General features: G+C 50.7%; 7 protein-coding genes across 7 annotated transcripts; 4 read left to right on the top strand and 3 right to left on the bottom strand.

Moving 5' to 3' along the window:
* The first annotated feature begins 104 nt into the window (after nt 1-104).
* EI97DRAFT_405417 (uncharacterized protein) lies at nt 105-3,589 on the top strand. Its single transcript, XM_033796561.1, has 4 exons — nt 105-1,025; nt 1,084-1,560; nt 1,607-2,820; nt 2,872-3,589. The coding sequence occupies exons 1-4, from the start codon at nt 464-466 to the stop codon at nt 3,511-3,513; spliced, it is 2,895 nt and encodes a 964-aa protein (XP_033650330.1). The 5' UTR covers nt 105-463; the 3' UTR covers nt 3,514-3,589.
* Nucleotides 3,590-4,063: 474 nt separating this feature from the next.
* On the top strand, nt 4,064-5,995 carry EI97DRAFT_405416 (choline dehydrogenase-like protein; the record flags this gene model as incomplete). The annotated part of the gene is made up of 2 exons (XM_033796560.1): nt 4,064-4,277; nt 4,332-5,995. Coding segments are annotated over exons 1-2 (1,824 nt in total), but the record flags the coding sequence as incomplete, so codon positions are not given.
* Nucleotides 5,996-6,300: 305 nt separating this feature from the next.
* Nucleotides 6,301-8,578, bottom strand: EI97DRAFT_405413 (alcohol oxidase). Its single transcript, XM_033796559.1, has 7 exons — nt 8,416-8,578; nt 8,248-8,367; nt 8,101-8,196; nt 7,929-8,049; nt 7,339-7,878; nt 6,679-7,282; nt 6,301-6,627 (listed from the first exon to the last, which is right to left on the bottom strand). The coding sequence occupies exons 1-7, from the start codon at nt 8,463-8,465 to the stop codon at nt 6,413-6,415; spliced, it is 1,746 nt and encodes a 581-aa protein (XP_033650328.1). The 5' UTR covers nt 8,466-8,578; the 3' UTR covers nt 6,301-6,412.
* Nucleotides 8,579-9,129: 551 nt separating this feature from the next.
* On the top strand, nt 9,130-10,653 carry EI97DRAFT_196094 (uncharacterized protein). Its single transcript, XM_033793639.1, has 6 exons — nt 9,130-9,529; nt 9,581-9,600; nt 9,647-9,751; nt 9,803-10,191; nt 10,247-10,342; nt 10,400-10,653. The coding sequence occupies exons 1-6, from the start codon at nt 9,337-9,339 to the stop codon at nt 10,620-10,622; spliced, it is 1,026 nt and encodes a 341-aa protein (XP_033650327.1). The 5' UTR covers nt 9,130-9,336; the 3' UTR covers nt 10,623-10,653.
* Nucleotides 10,516-11,455, bottom strand: EI97DRAFT_483132 (uncharacterized protein; the record flags this gene model as incomplete). Its single annotated transcript, XM_033802090.1, has 2 exons — nt 10,516-11,177; nt 11,225-11,455. Coding segments are annotated over 2 exons (624 nt in total), but the record flags the coding sequence as incomplete, so codon positions are not given.
* A 1,984-nt stretch (nt 11,456-13,439) lies between these two features.
* EI97DRAFT_346167 (Di-copper centre-containing protein) lies at nt 13,440-14,463 on the top strand (the record flags this gene model as incomplete). The annotated part of the gene is made up of 4 exons (XM_033794784.1): nt 13,440-13,608; nt 13,664-13,760; nt 13,817-14,193; nt 14,246-14,463. Coding segments are annotated over 4 exons (861 nt in total), but the record flags the coding sequence as incomplete, so codon positions are not given.
* Nucleotides 14,464-14,509: 46 nt separating this feature from the next.
* EI97DRAFT_436566 (nucleotide-diphospho-sugar transferase) lies at nt 14,510-16,428 on the bottom strand. The gene has a single exon (XM_033799138.1). The coding sequence runs from the start codon at nt 16,131-16,133 to the stop codon at nt 14,805-14,807; it is 1,329 nt and encodes a 442-aa protein (XP_033650324.1). The 5' UTR covers nt 16,134-16,428; the 3' UTR covers nt 14,510-14,804.
* Between the last annotated feature and the right edge of the window lie 1,115 nt (nt 16,429-17,543).

The following is a 17,543-nucleotide window of genomic DNA, read 5'->3' as shown; positions in this document are numbered from 1 at the left end:
GAGACAAAGCAGAGTAAGATCCGAGGCCAGAGAGCGTTGCCAACGATGCAGCTGGGTCGGTTGTTTGCCTTACACGGTCATAGCTTGAGGGCCTGCACGCCTGACGCGGGAGTCCAAGTGCGGTTCAGCATCGTTGATTCCGTGCGTGTGTGCGTGTGCGTGGAGTCGCAGCCCATTGTTTAACAGTGTTTCCCAGCCCAGTTTTTCTCCGTGCTCACCTCGGCCTTTGTCCTGGCTTTCGAATTCCAACTCGCACCTCACAGGCTCTCGCCTGGTAGCATACCCAACACCCCTGGGGCAGCCGCCACGCTTGCATTTTAGCAGATTGGAGAACAGCAGACAGAAACTTCCCTCGAGCAGAAGGCCATCGCCTGACTGCGACACTCACAGACGGCACAGCCCTATAAAGGTAGACTCTTATACGACGGGCAGGGCCTACACACCGAGAGCCCTGCGGGGCGCAATGGCCGACCACCAGTCCATGAAACAGAACGACCTTCCCCGTCCCGACTCCATCGAAACGTCAACAACGATACCTGCACTACCCTCCCTCGGATTTTCCTCAGATACCCACGCACTTGGATTCGATGGGCATTACGACGTCTCGCCTCCCTCGAGCCCATCGCGTCCCGAATATTCGGCATCTCGCAGCGAACCCATCGCAATAGAGGGTAACAATGCACGGGGCCTGGGTATCGCTACTCCTCTACCACCTTTAGGACATGACCCGAGTGCGCCAGATTATGCGGCATCAGCAGCTGCACCGGATGCGCGGAGCCCTTCAATCAAGAGTTCAGATGCTCCCAGTGCCATGAACTCCGCAAATCCGCTCATGGGAAGCTTTCCTCAAGATTCTGCCGGAACAACACCAGACTTGCAGCCGGACAGGTTGAGTCCAAGCCTGAACAATGGCGGGATTGATTCCAAGGTGACCGTGCCAGATGAATATCAGCGATATCTTGAAGATTCCGCTGGAGGCGGATCGAGACCACATAACGGCACGTCGATCAAGTCCGCCTACGCAAGTACGTGACTACATCTGTGCTTATGTCCACGACGGTGACACTGACGAGTAATGCTCAGATGACTTCCGACCGACACATGAATGCCCCACTGCAAAGGATTTCCACATGTCCAGGTGGTCTTGGGTCTCTGTCACCATCATCATTCTCTGCCTCTTCTCCACTGTTTTCTCGGGCATCTTCCTCGGCCTCGCGACCAAGGCTCCTCGATACGGCCGTTCCATCTCGTCTCAGGGCAGTTTCAAGCCGTCAGATGCGATACTGCTTACGACTGTGATGGCCAAATTGATTGAGCTCTCATTCGTAACCGCCTTTGTTGCATTCTTGGGGCAGGTGCTCAGCCGTCGAGCATTCATGAGGGAACACGGTCCGGGCGTCACGCTGTCGGAAATGAGCATGTGGAGGTGGGTGGTTCAGCCTGGAACACTTATCACGCACTGGGAGACCGCCAAATACGCTGGCTTAAGCGTACTTGGAATCTTGAGTCTACTCAGTGCATTACTGGCGACATTGTACACACCTGCTGCCACAGCTGTTGGTGAGTAGTGTCTCAAGTGTCCCCTTACTTGGCTAATAGTATCCAGTCCAACCAATGCTGAAGGAAGGCCATTGGGATGGTAGGGTGTTCGAAGGCCAAGTGATGACAGACTTCGCCAACGTGACATATGTCAAGCAATTATGCGCAACACCCATACAAAGTGATGCCGAGGCAGGGCAGTCGACATGTCTGCAGATTGAACATGCGGGCCAGGGCTATCATAACTACCAAAGGTATTTGAATTATTGGACGACTGCTGTCAACAGTAGGAACACAACCTCCAATCAGAGGAAGCGTCCCCGCCCATTTGGCCTCCTTCACGAGAACACGACAGTGACAGGCCAATGGGTCAATATCATCGATACGGCCGCCACGTCCAGAGAGCATGGCCGGGTGATCAACAATATCTCTCTCGCTATGCCCCATTCCGGAGTCTTCAAGGCTGCCCACAGCCAAAAGAATGGCATCATGCAGCCGGAAGAGCTGGACTCGGAGGGCACCTATACTTTACGCGCCTCTGTTCCTTCGCCTGTTATGAATGTGCTTTGCGCCAACATGAACAGGGACGAACTGAAGCCCATCGTCTATCAGGAATGGAATCGGCGATACAACGTCAACGGAACTTCGTGGACCCGATACCGGGATAACGCAACGACGAGAAACAGAACAGTGGTGGACGATCTCTTTGGGTGGACCAAGCGTGATCCTCTCCGGCAAGACTACCCCCCGGTATTTGCGAAGCTCCCCAAACCGTTCAATACCATCATGAACCACACAAATTATGGCTGGGGAAGGGATGCAATCTATTTGCTCGGCCAAGGTGGAGCAGATGATAAGACGAATAATACTGGGACCTATGTACTTTGCAAGCTCCATCTCACCATCACACCCAATTGCAGCACACATTACACGGCTACTGGTTCCGGAGGCACCATGGAAGCCCATTGCGAAGATGAGAGCGATGAGCTGGCATATATCAAAAGTCATCCCGAATCAACAGGCGGCAGGCCAGTGAGCAACTGGAGAGATGTAGGGTTCGATTGGGCTAATAGCCTTTCCCTCAATACCGGCATCGATGACGCGGATGCCAGCAACGCGAGGCTTCTGACACAGCTCATCCTGAGGCCATCCAACCCTGACCCGAAGAATCTTGAAGTCGATCTGAACAGTGAGCTGCCGAGCGTTGCAGAAGCTCTGGCCGTCATGGCGGGATGTACTCTTCTGAAAAGCATGCATGACGCACCCTTTGTCGATTTCTGGGTAAGGACACTGCCCCCGTAGCACGTTTGGCATTTCGACTAACTCCTGCAGAATTACACCGAAGATTCGTACAGTGCGCTCCCGGCAACCCAATATTTCAACGCATCCCTCCAAGCACAACAATACGCTTCTGGCGGGCCCGACGACGCTTCTAGAGCTTGGATCGCCGTCCTTTTCCTCGTCTTCATCATGAACGTCTTCGTCCTCATCTACTTCCTTTGCCACAATGGCCTGGTGACCGACTTCTCCGAACCTCCCAATCTTTTCGCCCTCGCTGTGAATTCGCCTCCTTCGCATGTGTTGGCCGGAAGCTGTGGAGGTGGGCCAGCGGGCAAGCAGTATACCGTGAATTGGTTCGTAAACCACGAAGGGGATCACTTGTTCATGGAGCCGGGGACGGTAGCAGCCGGACATGGGCAGCCGCATCTCCATGATTCCCACGCGCGTGGCGGGCCATACGACCAGGAGGAGAAGCCGAAAAGGGGATTTATGAGCGCGATAGCCCGACATGTAGACAAGCTGCGTGAGAATGGCCTGCATTTTGGGCTCAACAAGCATCAGACGAGGCTGAGGCCGGCCAGTGTTGTCTCTTCGCCAGCAATAGGGAATTACCTGAGTCCGGATCTGGAAGGGGGGACTTCGAGAACGAGGAGGAAATATGAGATGTTGGCTAAGCGGAAGAGTGTTCTGTGAGGCTGGGGGGAGAGGATACATACGGTTACATAATATATAGCATGGATGATATCTGCAAGTAATTGAACCCCTGAACCATTGAACCTACGCTAGTTTTACGGGTGCAAACTTAGTTTGAGCTTACCATTTGTGCCTACGCTGTATAGGCCCAACACTTTACCCTAGATGTACTCCATCCTACCTACATTCGCTATAAGATGCTTTTATACTACAGACATAATAGACGCAAGCACATTCGGCTGTCTCGGGATGTATCGACTACTTTATTGCGAACAATCTAACATTCTCAACGGCACTTGGCCCTCTGTGCAAAGACATTTTCCTCTCGTGCGATTCCCTGCAATCCCTCTTGCCCCTGCATGCCGGTCATGGAATTCGAATCCCCGATTCGTCAACATACTCGCGGCGACATGCCGCCAGTCCCCTACGATGCAGCATTTAACCATGGAGAGCAAGTTGACTCTTTCTTATTATCTTCCCCCGCACTGAGGCGTAAGGCTGAGAATATATTGCCGTCGGGTCTGAAAGTTAACAAATATACATCTATGCACTTTCACACAGGCAGGCGTTAAACCGAGTCGCCTTCCCAGAGCATCTCCTAGCCATGATGAAAGTACTAGCAATCACCGCATTTCTTCCCCTCCTCGCAGCTACACGTGAAATCTCCTTTGCTGCTGCGAAAGAGCAGGCGTACGACTACGTGATTGTTGGTGGGGGCCTCAGCGGCCTGGTCGTCGCCAATCGCCTAAGTGAGGACGAAACAAGTACGACTTTGAATAGACCTGGAGCGCCATGATTCTCAGAACTGATCCACGCAGTCTCTGTTCTCGTAATTGAAAACGGCGCCATCGACGACAGGCCCGCCACGCGAATTCCCTACTTTTCCAACATCAACACCGATAACTACTATGCCATCACATCCGCACCCGAACCCTTTATGCAGAACAAGGCATGGACCGTGTCCGTGGGCAATGTCGTCGGCGGTGGCACCGTCATCAACGGCATGCAATTCGATCGTGGCTCGAACGCCGATTATGATGCGTGGGAGGAGTTGGGAAACAAGGGATGGGGATGGAAGGGACTGGAGAAGTACTTCAAGAAGGCTACGTCCTTTGAAGGACCGAGCGAGGCGGTTCGAAAAGAGTTTAACATTACGTACGATGCGGATGCGTACGGGGACGGTCCTCTGAAACTGTCCATTCCAAGCTTCCAGTACCAGGACTACAAGCCTATTTGGGGCTCGTGGTTGGCGGAGGATATTCCTCACCCAGTGGAAGGATATGCCAGCCCGATTGGCACTTTCTGGACACCGAATACTATCGACAATTCGACGCAGGAGCGCTGCCATGCGCGGCGGGCGTATTACGACCCGGTCAAGGAGAGGAGACCCAAGCTGCATCTCCTGACCAATAGTCACGCCGATGAAATTCTCTTTGCCGATGGGTCGCTTCCTACTGCCAAAGGAATCAAAGTCACCTCAAACGCAGACCTCCAAACAGCCTCAATCTATGCAAAACGTGAAGTCATCCTCGCTGCTGGAGGCGTCTACACCCCGCACCTTCTCATGGTCTCGGGCATCGGGCCCAAAGATGTCCTCTCTGCTGCGAACATTGAAGTGAGAAAAGATCTCGCAGCCGTAGGCTCCAACTTCCAGGATCATCCCGCCCTCTACATGAACTACAAACTCTCCAACCAGTCCATACCCAATCCCGACACGATATCCACAAACGAGACGTTCAACGCCACATCCGCAGCAGAGTACGAAAAAGACCGTACGGGACCCTATACCTACGGCCGCGGCAACGCGCTCGCATTGCTGCCATTCAAACACTTCTCCACCCGGTACAAAGAAATCACAGCGCTCATCGAGCGGCAAAACGCAACCGCCTACCTTCCCACTCGATACTCGCGCAATCCCGCGCTGCTGAAGGGATACCTCGCCCAACGCCGCATCCTCATCTCACACTACCTCTCCTCCGATGCAGCTGCGGGCGAATTCCCCATCCAACCGTGGGGTCGTGCAGCAACCGCCCTGCAAAAGCCGCTGTCACGAGGCACCATAACGCTAAATACCACGCACCCAAGCGCGAATCCCGTCGTCATGCGCAACGCCTTCCAGAACCCAGTGGATAAAATGGTGCTTGGAGAACTCGTCCGCTGGAACCGACGACACTGGACCACGCAGCCGTTGCTTTCCCACTTTAGCCCCGTGGAACAAGCGCCCGGTGCGCAGCACGTCAGTGACGAGGAGATTTTCGACGCGGGTATCGCATCGGGGGCGCTGAGCCCGACGTTTGCGCACGCGAGCGGCGGGTGTGCGCTCATGCCGGAGGAGCTGGGTGGGTGTGTGGATGAGAAGCTGAGGGTGTACGGGGTACGGCGGTTGAGGGTTGTGGATGCGAGTGTTTTGCCGCTGATTCCGGCGGCGCATCTGATGGCGACTATGTATGCGGTTGCGGAGAAGGCGGCGGATGTGATAAAGGAGGATTGGCCATCTAAAGTATAACGTACACAAGTATTTGAAGCTGAGGGCACTGTTTCTCTAGGCCTAGAGGGAGTGCTAATATACTTACTGCTTCTATAGAAGAGCCTGCCGGTACGGAGACTTCATCCACTACAATAGCCTTGAAGGCGTGTCCGTGAAGTTGCTAAGGTACTAGAGGCAGAGATTGAAGCGGCTCGCAAGGCGGACCAAGGCTCCCGACTTTTCATGTTAGTGTCAATAGTATACACTCAATTACACTTACCTCTAACTTACAACGCTAGAGGCAAGTACATTAGAGTTGAGGCGGATGTGATGGTTCTCCATCATCCAATCGGCAGTATGCGCAGGACAAACTTGCGAACCTGACACTAAGGGACTACAAAAGAAGCTTTAATAAGCTCAACACTTATATGACTATGCCGCGAGGGCCCACCGCGCCTTGATCAGATCCGCAGCCTTCTCCGCGATCGCCATGACCGGCATCTGAGGATGCCCACTCATCAAAAGCGGCATGATGCTGGCATCCACCACCCGCAAACCTTCCACGCCATGGACACACAATTCCGCATCGACGACGGCCATCTCATCTTCTCGACGGCCCATCTTGCAGGTTCCGGCGGGATGGTAACCTGGCCACTGTTAAACGCTATCGAAGGGACGTAGAACCAGCTTCTTCTTACAAGTGTCGGCACGCTCCCTTATCGCCTCCTCCCATTGCTCTCTCCTCGTGAATTTGTCATGTCCTTGCCCAACGGGCCACGACCCAGCAATAACATCTTTCGTACCCATTCCTTCCAAGGCAATCTCATTCGCGAGTTGGCACGCCTCGCTGAACACCAACATATCCAGCGGGTCCTGCAAATAGTTATGTTGGACCCTGGGATTCTCCCTCGGATCAAAGGACCGCAGCGTCACCTCCCCGCGCGATCTGGCGTGGAAAAACATCGTCGCCATGGCGAACGCGTACTTGCCATCTGGCGGGAAGTCCTTGAACATGTACTTTGGCGAGTAACACTCCGTGTTCCAGAATTCGACGTGAGGCTGGCATGGCAATGTTCCCATGGCATCTCTTTCGTCGTCGGTTTTGGTGGTTGTCCACAGGGGGCTGTTCTTCAAGCGATCGTCGAGACGAGTGAATGCGAATGCTCCAAAGGGGAATTGTGAGAAGAACCCCGTTCGCGATTCCTTGTATGCTTGCATGGACTTCTCACGCCCTCCAGTATGCCAGATTAGGTGGTCGTGAGTCAACCCTGGCTCGCTCACCTCATAGAAGTTGAGCAAGACCTTGCATCTAACGTGAGTTTTGGTGGCCGTGACGGCTATCGTACGAGCGCACTCACTAAATGGTCCATGAGATTCTTCCCCACTCCGGGGAGGTCCAGCAGAGGCTCAACACCTAACTCGGCGACTTCTTTGGCGGGGCCAATGCCAGAACGTAGCAGAATTGCCGGACTGCCATACGTGCCTGCAGCAAGAATGATCTCCCGACGAGCCACAAAAGTCATCTTAGACATGTCTTCTCCCTCTACTATTACTGCGGAAGCACGGAGTTTTCCGTCGACATTGTGAGCGAGTATCTTGTCAACGAAAATTCCTGTCTTGATGGTAACATTGCTTGTCCCGCCTTTTTGACGGCTCAGAAATTCAACAGGCGTACTGCGGACGCCCTTGTAAACTGTACGCACGGCATGTCCGCATCCAACTGCGCTTTCGCCAGTTGTGAACATGTCGGGTAGCAGGAGAAAGCCCTTCGACTGGAAAGACTGAAGCATCCGCTCCGAGATAGGCGCCGGCTCATGTGGCGACGTGATAATGGGCCCGTCTCTGCCATGTGCTTGGATGGCCCCTTCAAACCAATCATTGGAGCGAAAGTCTTCCGCCTACTCCAAGTTAGTTAAGCTATATCTGTTCATGTCTATGTGCGTATCACCTTTCTCATGTAATGGAACATTTCCTCTCCACTCCAGCCGGCGACATTCCAGTCGTCGTAATCTTGAGGCACCCCACGAATACTGAGCGTTCCGTTGCATCCACTGCTTCCTCCTAGGAATCTGTATTCGGTTAGATAAATACTTGAAACCCATTGGAGCTAGGCCTCTCACTTTCCCCGTGCAAGATGGAGCTTGCGATTATTCAAGTGTTCACAAGGCTCACTCTGGATATTCCAATCGGCTTCCGTCCCCAAAATCTTTGAAACACTGCATAGAGGGTGAGCATGGCAACATGATTTGGATCATACAAGATCATACGCGGCAGGTATAGTTGCAGCCGGAACGGCTTCTTGATGTGGCCCTGCTTCGATTATCAGGATGGTGGAGTTCTCAGTTTCGGCCAATCGACCAGCCAGAACACATCCAGCCGTGCCACCACTATTCGTTCAGTCATGCACTGGCACTTCATTATCATTTCGAGCTCACCCGCAAATGATGTAGTCATATGTCTCAGAAGCGAGTTCCTTTGGTGCCATGATACAGTGTAAATCAAGATCAAAAGGGGAGTGAGTGAGGATTCGATGCGGATGGCAGATGAGGGTACGAACCAAATGTTGAGATGAGGGTGGGCAGGTTTCCTGCTCCCACCACATCTGCGGCACAGCACGCTGCCTAGAAAAGGAGTAATATAAGCTAGTGGGATAGATAGGTAATCAAGAAGCCAACACAGGTTCGGTCCGCGCCGCCGGATATATCGCCCCGGCACACGGGTATCTTATACCCTAGGGTAAGGACCACAGGGCATACATGAATAAGGCCACACCAAACAAACAGACGCACTACAGCTCTGTCAAGATAAAGACACAACTTTGGGCCATATCCGTGTTCTCCCGGCTTCCAGGATTGAGATCATGGATAGACCCTACCCTGCTCCAAAGTGTGCATCAGAGATTCAACCTCCACATCCGCCCGTACCCCATGGTCGCATCATGAGTTCCAGCCCTTGGATACTAAGATAACCTCTCCGCAGAATTACGGACATCAGAGATGGCAATATTATTGCAGCGACTGAAATGTGGGTAACTCTTATTTGCCGCTGAGGCACAATTGCTGTGCCTCAATGCAGGCGCATCCCAAACCAATGGTGATAGCAGACGCAACATTGCAAGCTTGGATGCGATGAATCTGCTCAACGCAGGAGAATCTAATCTATTTTGTGAGAAGCCCGGCGGCACAGTTGGTAGACATTCTCCGGAATCCACTCCATGGTGTGTTCAGATGTTCAGATTCGTTCCAACTACAACCATATTCGGGTGTCTCGACGTCGCTCCACTCTGTTGACGTTTTGCTATCCTCTACTTCCGCACAGCTTTACGCCACTCTCTGGTTGCAGGAGATACCTTTGCTATGGGAGCCCACAGTCAGCAAGGTGCCCTTCCACCTCCTGAGGGAGTGGTACCGGACGTGAATCTTTCGCACAACGAGCATCGTACCACTTATATGGCAGCTCTGGCCCTGATGCTCATCTTTCCTTCCACCCTCGTGCCACTCCGACTATACACCAAGGCAGTGATAATGAAATCATTGAGAACGACCGACGGTAGTGACGGTACTCCAGATTTCAAGGTGCAGAAACGCTAACAGTCGACAGTGACCTGCCTTATCGGTTTTGTATGTGTCAACAATGAAGTATGACACGTTCTAACTAATCTCCCAGGTTAACTTCATTGCATTGGTCACACTCGGTTACACATTTCCAAACGTAGGCATGGGGAAGCATGCGTGGGATATTCCCTTAGCTTCCTACTCAAGGTTGGCAGAGGTATGTAAAAGGCCCCGATCGCAAGAGACTCCAGGCTAATGTTTAGATAAGCTGCTCAATATTCAACAGGCAGTCTATATGCCCGCTATCCTTTTTACGAAACTCGCCATCCTACTACAACTCGTGGATATTTTCGTGCCAACTCAGCTGCCAAAAAACTCGCGTTGGTACAGCTTGTACTCCTTGATCGCGTCCAATGTGCTCTTTTTTACCGTACTCATGTTTGTGGAGATATTTCAATGTGTTCCACGCCAAAAGATATGGAATCCCACGTTACATGGACGATGCATCGATATCAACAAAACATTTATCGCAACCGGCGTCATCAACGTCATTGACGACTTCATAATACTCATAATACCCCTCGTGTGGACTTGGAAATTGCAACTCCGCCTCAAGCAGAAGGTCGGTGTCTCGGCTATATTTGCGACAGGGTTTTTGTAAGTAACCATCGATCTCTCAAGAGAGTCGGCTACTAAAAGAATATATCTGTAGCGCATGTATTACCAGCGTTATGAGGCTCATAGAAAGTATCAAAAGCTTGGATAATCCCGATATTTCTCATTCATTGCTACCGGTCTCTCTTTGGGCGTAAGTGGTCCGCTAAAGCTGAACTTCCTCCTCTCGCTGATATATAGCCATTACTAGCTTAGCTGAAGTATCCGCTGGCTTGGTCGTGTGCTGTCTGCCATTGTTACCGAGACTATTCGGACATAGGAACGCGAGGACTAGACTAGCTGTGAGCGAACCTTCCGGACACTCGGCTCTGGTGCGCAAGGTCAAGTCACAATTCCATGGCTTTGGCTCACAGTCCGGTGTTTCTTTGAATTCAGAACCTGTCACTTCGTTTGAGTTGAGGTCAATGCCCTGAGAATGCAAGTTTGGTGCGACTACCCTCCGAGGGCACTTCTGCGGCGCCGCTCAGAAAATCAGTTAGTGGAACCCAATCGTAGTCTGGACTGACGGTTTGAGTGGCTTCCAACATGTTGCAGTCTTAAGATTAAAAATAGGCCATATCATTGTTCTTTGCTTTTCATAACGGTTCGACAACATGGTCTGTTTCCCAGGGATCATGATGCCCATATTTTCTGAAGTACTCCTCCATTGCCGAATAGTATGGTGAACTCTTGGAACAGAAAGCATATCGCTCAATTGAATGCGTGATAGGACGATAATCGTCCAACGATCGGTGGCATGCGTTCCGCTCCGGAGCATATATCCATTCGACCAACTTCGTGAGATTTCGGCATTTGAGCGGCTGAAGATCTCCTATTGAGCGAGGTGTGCTTCCAGTAGGCATCAATGTGTCGTCTGCTATGCATTGAACATCTTGCCGAAGGCTGTCTAAACAGTGGTGGACATGTTGCGCATTCAAAGTTGGGATCTGTCCGCGTTCGTACTCCACGAACCCTTTCCGGATAAACTTCTAGAGATCGGTGAGACTTGGAGGGTTGCAATGCGTTTCTAACTTACAAGACAATGCAGCTGATGGTACACTTTCACAAAATAACGTCCTTTCCTCCGATCCCATGGAAAACGGCCGGACCGCGGAAGGCCGTGAGTGTCCGCGAATTCATCTGACAAAGCTACCACCATAGGGTTGGTGTCGATACCGTCCCAAAGAATGTCCGACAAGGTGGAATTATTGCCCCAATAATCGGTGTGGTGATAGTGTACCTTTGGCACGTCGAGGCCCAATCCAGCTGGGATGCCTATTAGCCCTTATCACCTTTGACGAAGATAACCAAGAGCGCATACTATACGAGGATACGCCCGTAAGGGTCGAGGGAACGCTTCCACCGCTTCGTGTACAAGCTCTCGGATCATGTAGCGCCAGGATAATCAGATAGATATTTAAAGTGACTGATATGAAGGTCAGGAGAGAGTGCAGCATCGCAGATTTCCCGGTTATCAACGGTCTACGTGTGAAAGTAGCCTCCTGCACTTCTCCACTTTGATCAATCAAAACAGAGCCTGGAAGCAGTGGAGCGTCAAGGATTTCGTGTTCTCGCATTCCGCTTGAGGAAGCAGACTGACTACACTTGAAACCGGTTTATAGTAACCTTTTCGCTCAGCAGAAAGACGCTGGCGTCATATAAAAGAGAGTTCGCGAAGACTGATGAGACATGCGCCATTTCATCCTTGTTCAACACCGGCCGGATATCTCGTTCTCCGGGGTGGGTGCCGCAGCGGCACAGCCTTTCCATTTGGCCGTGTCTGATGGTGCGTTCGGCCACCAGTTATATGACACCGGCTGTTACGAGGAGCTATCACTGGGAACGAGCTTTGGCCGCGAGTTACGGCACAGGCACCAGTACAGTACCAGGCCGCGCGGCTTGAAGAAGGATGAAAGCACCTTAACTCCACATAATCACTTACGGGAACTCTACAGATATGAAAATTTGTATTTCCGGAAAGATTGGAATTTTTGCTTAAATATCCCCTGGCAGATACATTGATGTCTCCCTTCCCTTCAAATATTTCAATAGTCAGGGGTGAACTCTCCTTGCCCCTCATCACGTCGGTAGTCAGCCATCATGTGAGGTACACTGCCTTTCTCCTCACTCTCCATGTTCTCTGCCGGGTGGCTAGTGTCTGGAGGCAAATCTGTCCTTATTGGGAGCTCAGAGTTTTTGATGGAGCGAGCGGTTTCGGTGTTGATCACTGCTCATGTCAATGTAACTGCGTTTGTGCATTGAGCGGCTTTAACTCACAGATAGGACTAGCGATGGCACCTCCAACGCAGCACAGTAGAATCAGATTTTGGACTTTCATATTCCCCAGGGGGTTTTTGCGCTTGAAAGAGAGACTATGGCAGATGTATCGGGCGTCGAGACGAAGATGTGATGTGTCCTTCAAGGCTAGTTTGAAAGTCACACGAGCAAAGTGCTGGCTTTAAGCCCTCTGAAAACTTACTTTCCTGTGACATCTCCATATATCATTCCGCATGCCCAGAGTCCGTTGCGGAAACTAATAATCCGCGGCGGACAGTGCAATAGATCCGATACAATGGCTGTAAGCGCCCGCTACATTAACTACGCCGCTTTCCGCGCCGCTTTCCTTGCCTCCGAACATGTCCGGTCTCTATTGCCACCGTGAAATTTTATTATATTCGTTGAATTGATTGGCTCCGTAATGAGCCCTGAGCTGGATCATCATGGACATGGAACATCGGCGACCAGCTCGTCTGCATAACAGCGACACTCGAATATTGGTTTGTAACACTTTGCACTAACCATAGCACAAGATCAATGTCGCGACAGATTCAAAGTTCAGAACAACCTGAGTCGAGTGCGGAATGGCCTCCCTCCGGCTGTTAATCTAGCCATCATGTTCAGGATGATCCGCAATTGCCTGGGGCTAAAACTGGATAGCCTGCACCATATCTTCCTCTTCAATCCAAGCGTGCGGAATGCCCACCTTTTTTCTCTGTCTGTGACTCTGTCCTTTACATACAAATACACTCGTCTCGACTACAATGAAACTGTTCACACGCCAGGAACCGGCGTATACAGCGCTGGACAGAGAAACTGACGCTGAAGTGCCGTCCAGTGCATCTTGCCAGGGCTGGTGTTCTCCCTCAAGTCTATTATTTTGTATTCTCTCTTCAGTTGCCATCACCATCTTTGTACTCTGTGGATATTTCCATTGGCAGGGCACCGAGACCGGCCCAAACATCCTCGTACAGCAGTGCTCGGATGTTCGAATCCGCAGAGAGTGGCGAAACCTCCCGCTATGGCAAAGGGATGAATACTTGCATTCGGTCAGATGTCTGAAATCCAAACCTTCTCGGATTGGATTAAATCACTCGCTATATGATGATTTTCCGTGGACACATAGTCGCGTTGGAAAATACGGTAGGTAGTGCTAGAAGCTAAGGCAGGTCTTTTTCGTTGCTCACCTTCAAGACAGTGCATGACGCTGCCCCATTTCTTGCATGGCACCGATACTTCGTTGTTTTATACGAGGAAACTCTGCAGAATGTGTGTAGTTATACCGGGAGCATGCCGTACGTACAGTAATCATGAGCACACATATAAGCTAGCTACTGAAAGACGGATTCAGGTACTGGGATTGGGAGCTTGATTGGGAAGACATTACCAAATCGCCTATCTGGGATGCAGAGCACGGATTTGGCACAAACGGCCGACCTGAAGAATCCAGAGAACCTATCGTTCAAGGATACTGCGTACGTGATGGACCTTTCAGAGACTTCGAGATACCCTATCTTGATGAAACAATGTATCCACACTGTCTCTCACGTGGCTTCCTTGCGGGAGACGAACTAGGCCTTCAGGCGCAACAAATTAGCCCAGATATGATGGACCAATTGCTAGCTATAACGGACTACGGCACTTTCAACCTCCGTCTCGAGAATGGCCCTCATCTAGCGATACCTCGCACTATAAGGGGCGACTTTTCCTTGCTAACCGCGCCCTCAGGTGAGCATCATCTGGAATCATATATCCTCCGATCTACTAAGCTTTAACGCAGATCCAGTATTCTTTCTTCATCACACCCAGCTGGACCGCTTGTGGTGGAATTGGCAGCGGATGAACGGATCGAGATTGACAGATTACAGTGGGGTTAGAACGCACAATGGCAAGGAGCCTGCTTCAAGCTTCGACTTGCTACTTATGGGGGGACTTGCACCCGATATTCCCGTGGCTGAAGTCTTGCATACTACTTCGAACCGCCTTTGTTACATATACGCCTCGGCGAACTCCTCCAGGTGTATGTCGAACAGTCAAGGACGTTCAAGAAGTTCTAGTTTCTGTAGTTTGTGTACTTCTTATCTAATCAATTATGCCTATTAGTCTCCTAGTAGCCCTCATATGAAACCATATACCTTGGTATGTTGGGATGTTCGATCCTGCTAATCATTGTGCTAGTGAAGTGTATCCCTCTACGCTTATGTCACGCTCTATGCGCGCCGCAATTGCTGGTTTTCACTGCGCACCATTATTTTCGCAAGTTGATGCCACCTGTACCGAAGGCTTCCGAACCAGGCCCAGTATTAATCATAACCCTATGTGCTCGAAAGTGTGAACGCTCAGACAACCCTGTCGGCGCCATCCTTTTCTCTCGCTTGCTTAAACTCGTCGCCGTTGTAGAAGGCCATCATCTCCTGCCACTGCGTGAGCCAGTCCAACTTCAACCAATCCGAAATACCCTGATCCACGACCCATATCTTCTCGTGCACAACCTTCAGCTTGCCCTCCTCGTCCGGCTGTGGGAAGAATCCGCCCCATTCTCTCGTCAACAGCGTAGGCGGAAACGCACCATCAGGCTGGAACTGCCAGTTCAGGAAGGCTTGCTCGGCCATGGAGCAGTTGTACTTGTCCGTTTTTAGGTAATTCTGCAGCAGCCGTTGGTGCATCCTCTCGGAAGGTGCGAAGACCATGCTTCCGACATTGATGTTATAATCCGCTGGATTGGTTATGTCCTGCGGTACACCGCCAAAGACGTAAGGCTCGCACACGGGGGATGCATCTTCGAGGTAATCGTCTTCTTGCAGCTTCTCCTTCCTACAATCCTGCAGGGGAGTCAAGTCGAACATGGGATCCATATGGTCGACAGGGAAGGCGTCAGCATCGAGGAAGAGGATACGTTCGAACTCGGTTTCCTTCCACATGTTCAGTTTCGCAAAGAGGTCTTTCCAGCGCTCTTGGCCGCCTGGGCGGTCGCAACTCCATGGCAATGGCTCCAGTTCCCGGACAATGGCTCCGGCGCCTCTCAGGAGAGTGCGCTGTTCTTCGGTCACAAAGTCGGCTACGTAGACGATGAAGGGGTATTGTTCCGTCCGGGAACGCGGAGAGTACAGTATCCGGTATAGAACGGAGTGGATGGCCAAGTAATAAGGGTCTTTTGTTGACGGATTGCGTGTAGCCATGAAGGTGGCATAGGCATATTTCTTGGGGCCTCCATAGTCATGGTTATGAGGTCTGTGATTGCTGAACGATTGGAATGTGGCAACGGGTAATTCAAGATCCAGGTCCTTCTGGAATGCGAAGAAGGGTTCCGATGTCTTCGTGTTCGAGTCCAAGTTTTGTGCCTGACCTTCCAACGACGGTGGTAGCTCCGGTGCATTTCCTGAAGATGGCGGTGATGGTTTAACCTCGGGTTGGGAGCCTACCGGAGAGTGCTGATCTGGTACGGGTTGAGAAAGGAGGTCCAGGTGCGCCGTATATCTGGGATCGCTATTGGCTTCTCCTGCTCCTTTAGGATTCTGATCACTTCCTCCGTTTTTTAGGTACTGGATAGGAGTCTCCAGGAGGGTATGAGGCAGCATAGGCTCCTCCTGCCTGGAGGAGTAGAGCCACAGTCCTCCGATCAGCAGAATGAGGGCCCCAAGCAGGGTACGTAATCTTCTCACAGCCATGATGAAAGTGGATGGGAACGGGGAGAAGTCATAGGAAGCGAGTCTTCATGGCAGAAAACATGGTGGTTGTGCTTGGGGATGATGATCGTCACCCATGGTGAGAGCAATCTTGGTATTTCCCCACAGTCCCCTGCAGATCATGTTCATGAGCGGTTCGCGAGCTTCCTGATGGGCTGTGGGGAACGAAAAGAAATAGGCCGAGGCTTGATGCACAGGTTCTGCTTCACATGCTAGCTGGGGTCAGATACAGTAAAACCTCGCTATTGGGTAAGCGTCGGAATTAGGTAAATCATCGGCGTAGGGTAAATTTCCGTGCCACCGTCGAAATTGTATGGGGATAGGGAAAGCTCGCGGTTTTAGGTTTTCCCTAAGCCTTACCTATATATTTCCCTATTCCTGAAGCTCCTAACTAGGGCACTGATTAAAGGGCATACCAGTAAATAATAGAGGGCATACCAGTAAGCCTAGGAGGCCTCTCCGGGCATAGTACTTACACCAGCGGCTTAGCTGCCCTACTGGCGAGTCGTGCGAAATATATAGATGTTTAGCTGTAATTAAAATAGCTCTGCAGTTATCTTAGCAATTGTAAAATACCTGCAGGATGTTTAGCTAAATATAAGGCTATTTAAATATATAGAGATACCTAAAATAAGCAGTTTCCTAGTATTGCAGTTGCAATTAGAGAGCGTAAGGCTATTTAGATATATAGAGATAGCTAAAATAGGCAAATTTATAGTAGAGTATATTTAAAATAGCTACTACAGAGGCTGCAGAGGGGTACTGTACATAATTAAATAGTTAGAGTAGCTATATGCCTAAGGGTAGACTGCTAGTGGAAAGTAACTGCAGCCATCCTGCTAGCTATTTTTTTTTTTTTTTAGTCAAAATATGTGTATTGAGTCTAAGACTATGATATGGCTATACTAACTAACATACATCCTCTCTCGAGGCCTTCATATATGTTAGGCTTAAGCGAGAGCAGTGAAACTGCTTGTTAAGGCAGAAAAAAGGAAGGAAAAGGGGTAGGTAAAGGAGTGTAGGGGAGGAGAAGGTGATGAAAGGAAGTGAGTGTGATAGAATAAACAAAGAAAAACCTAAACATTTTCCTCCTAAGATCTTACCCTGTTATACCTGTTGTCTTTTTATAGTTTTGTCTGTTTTCTATGTGTTTTTCTGTTGTCCATCTTTTATTCTATGTTCTCTAGAGGCTCCTGTTGTAGGAGCCACTTTTGGATAGCGATTTGGGTCCTTTCAAGGTAGGTAAATAAGACTTTCCTACCCTCTGGTATACAGAAGAGCTTATACAGAGTAAGAGGAGACTTTAGTGCTTCTGTCAGATTTGATAGTATCTGAAGATGTCACGGTGACAGAAAGATTGATTGAAGATGGGTTGACTGATTGTATTCAGGT

The sequence above is a fragment of the Westerdykella ornata genome, assembly GCF_010094085.1.
Source record: "Westerdykella ornata strain CBS 379.55 unplaced genomic scaffold EI97scaffold_33, whole genome shotgun sequence".
NCBI lineage: Eukaryota > Fungi > Ascomycota > Dothideomycetes > Pleosporales > Sporormiaceae > Westerdykella > Westerdykella ornata.
The sequence above is the reverse complement of the archived record's forward strand: the minus strand, read 5'-3'. Positions and strand labels throughout refer to the sequence as shown.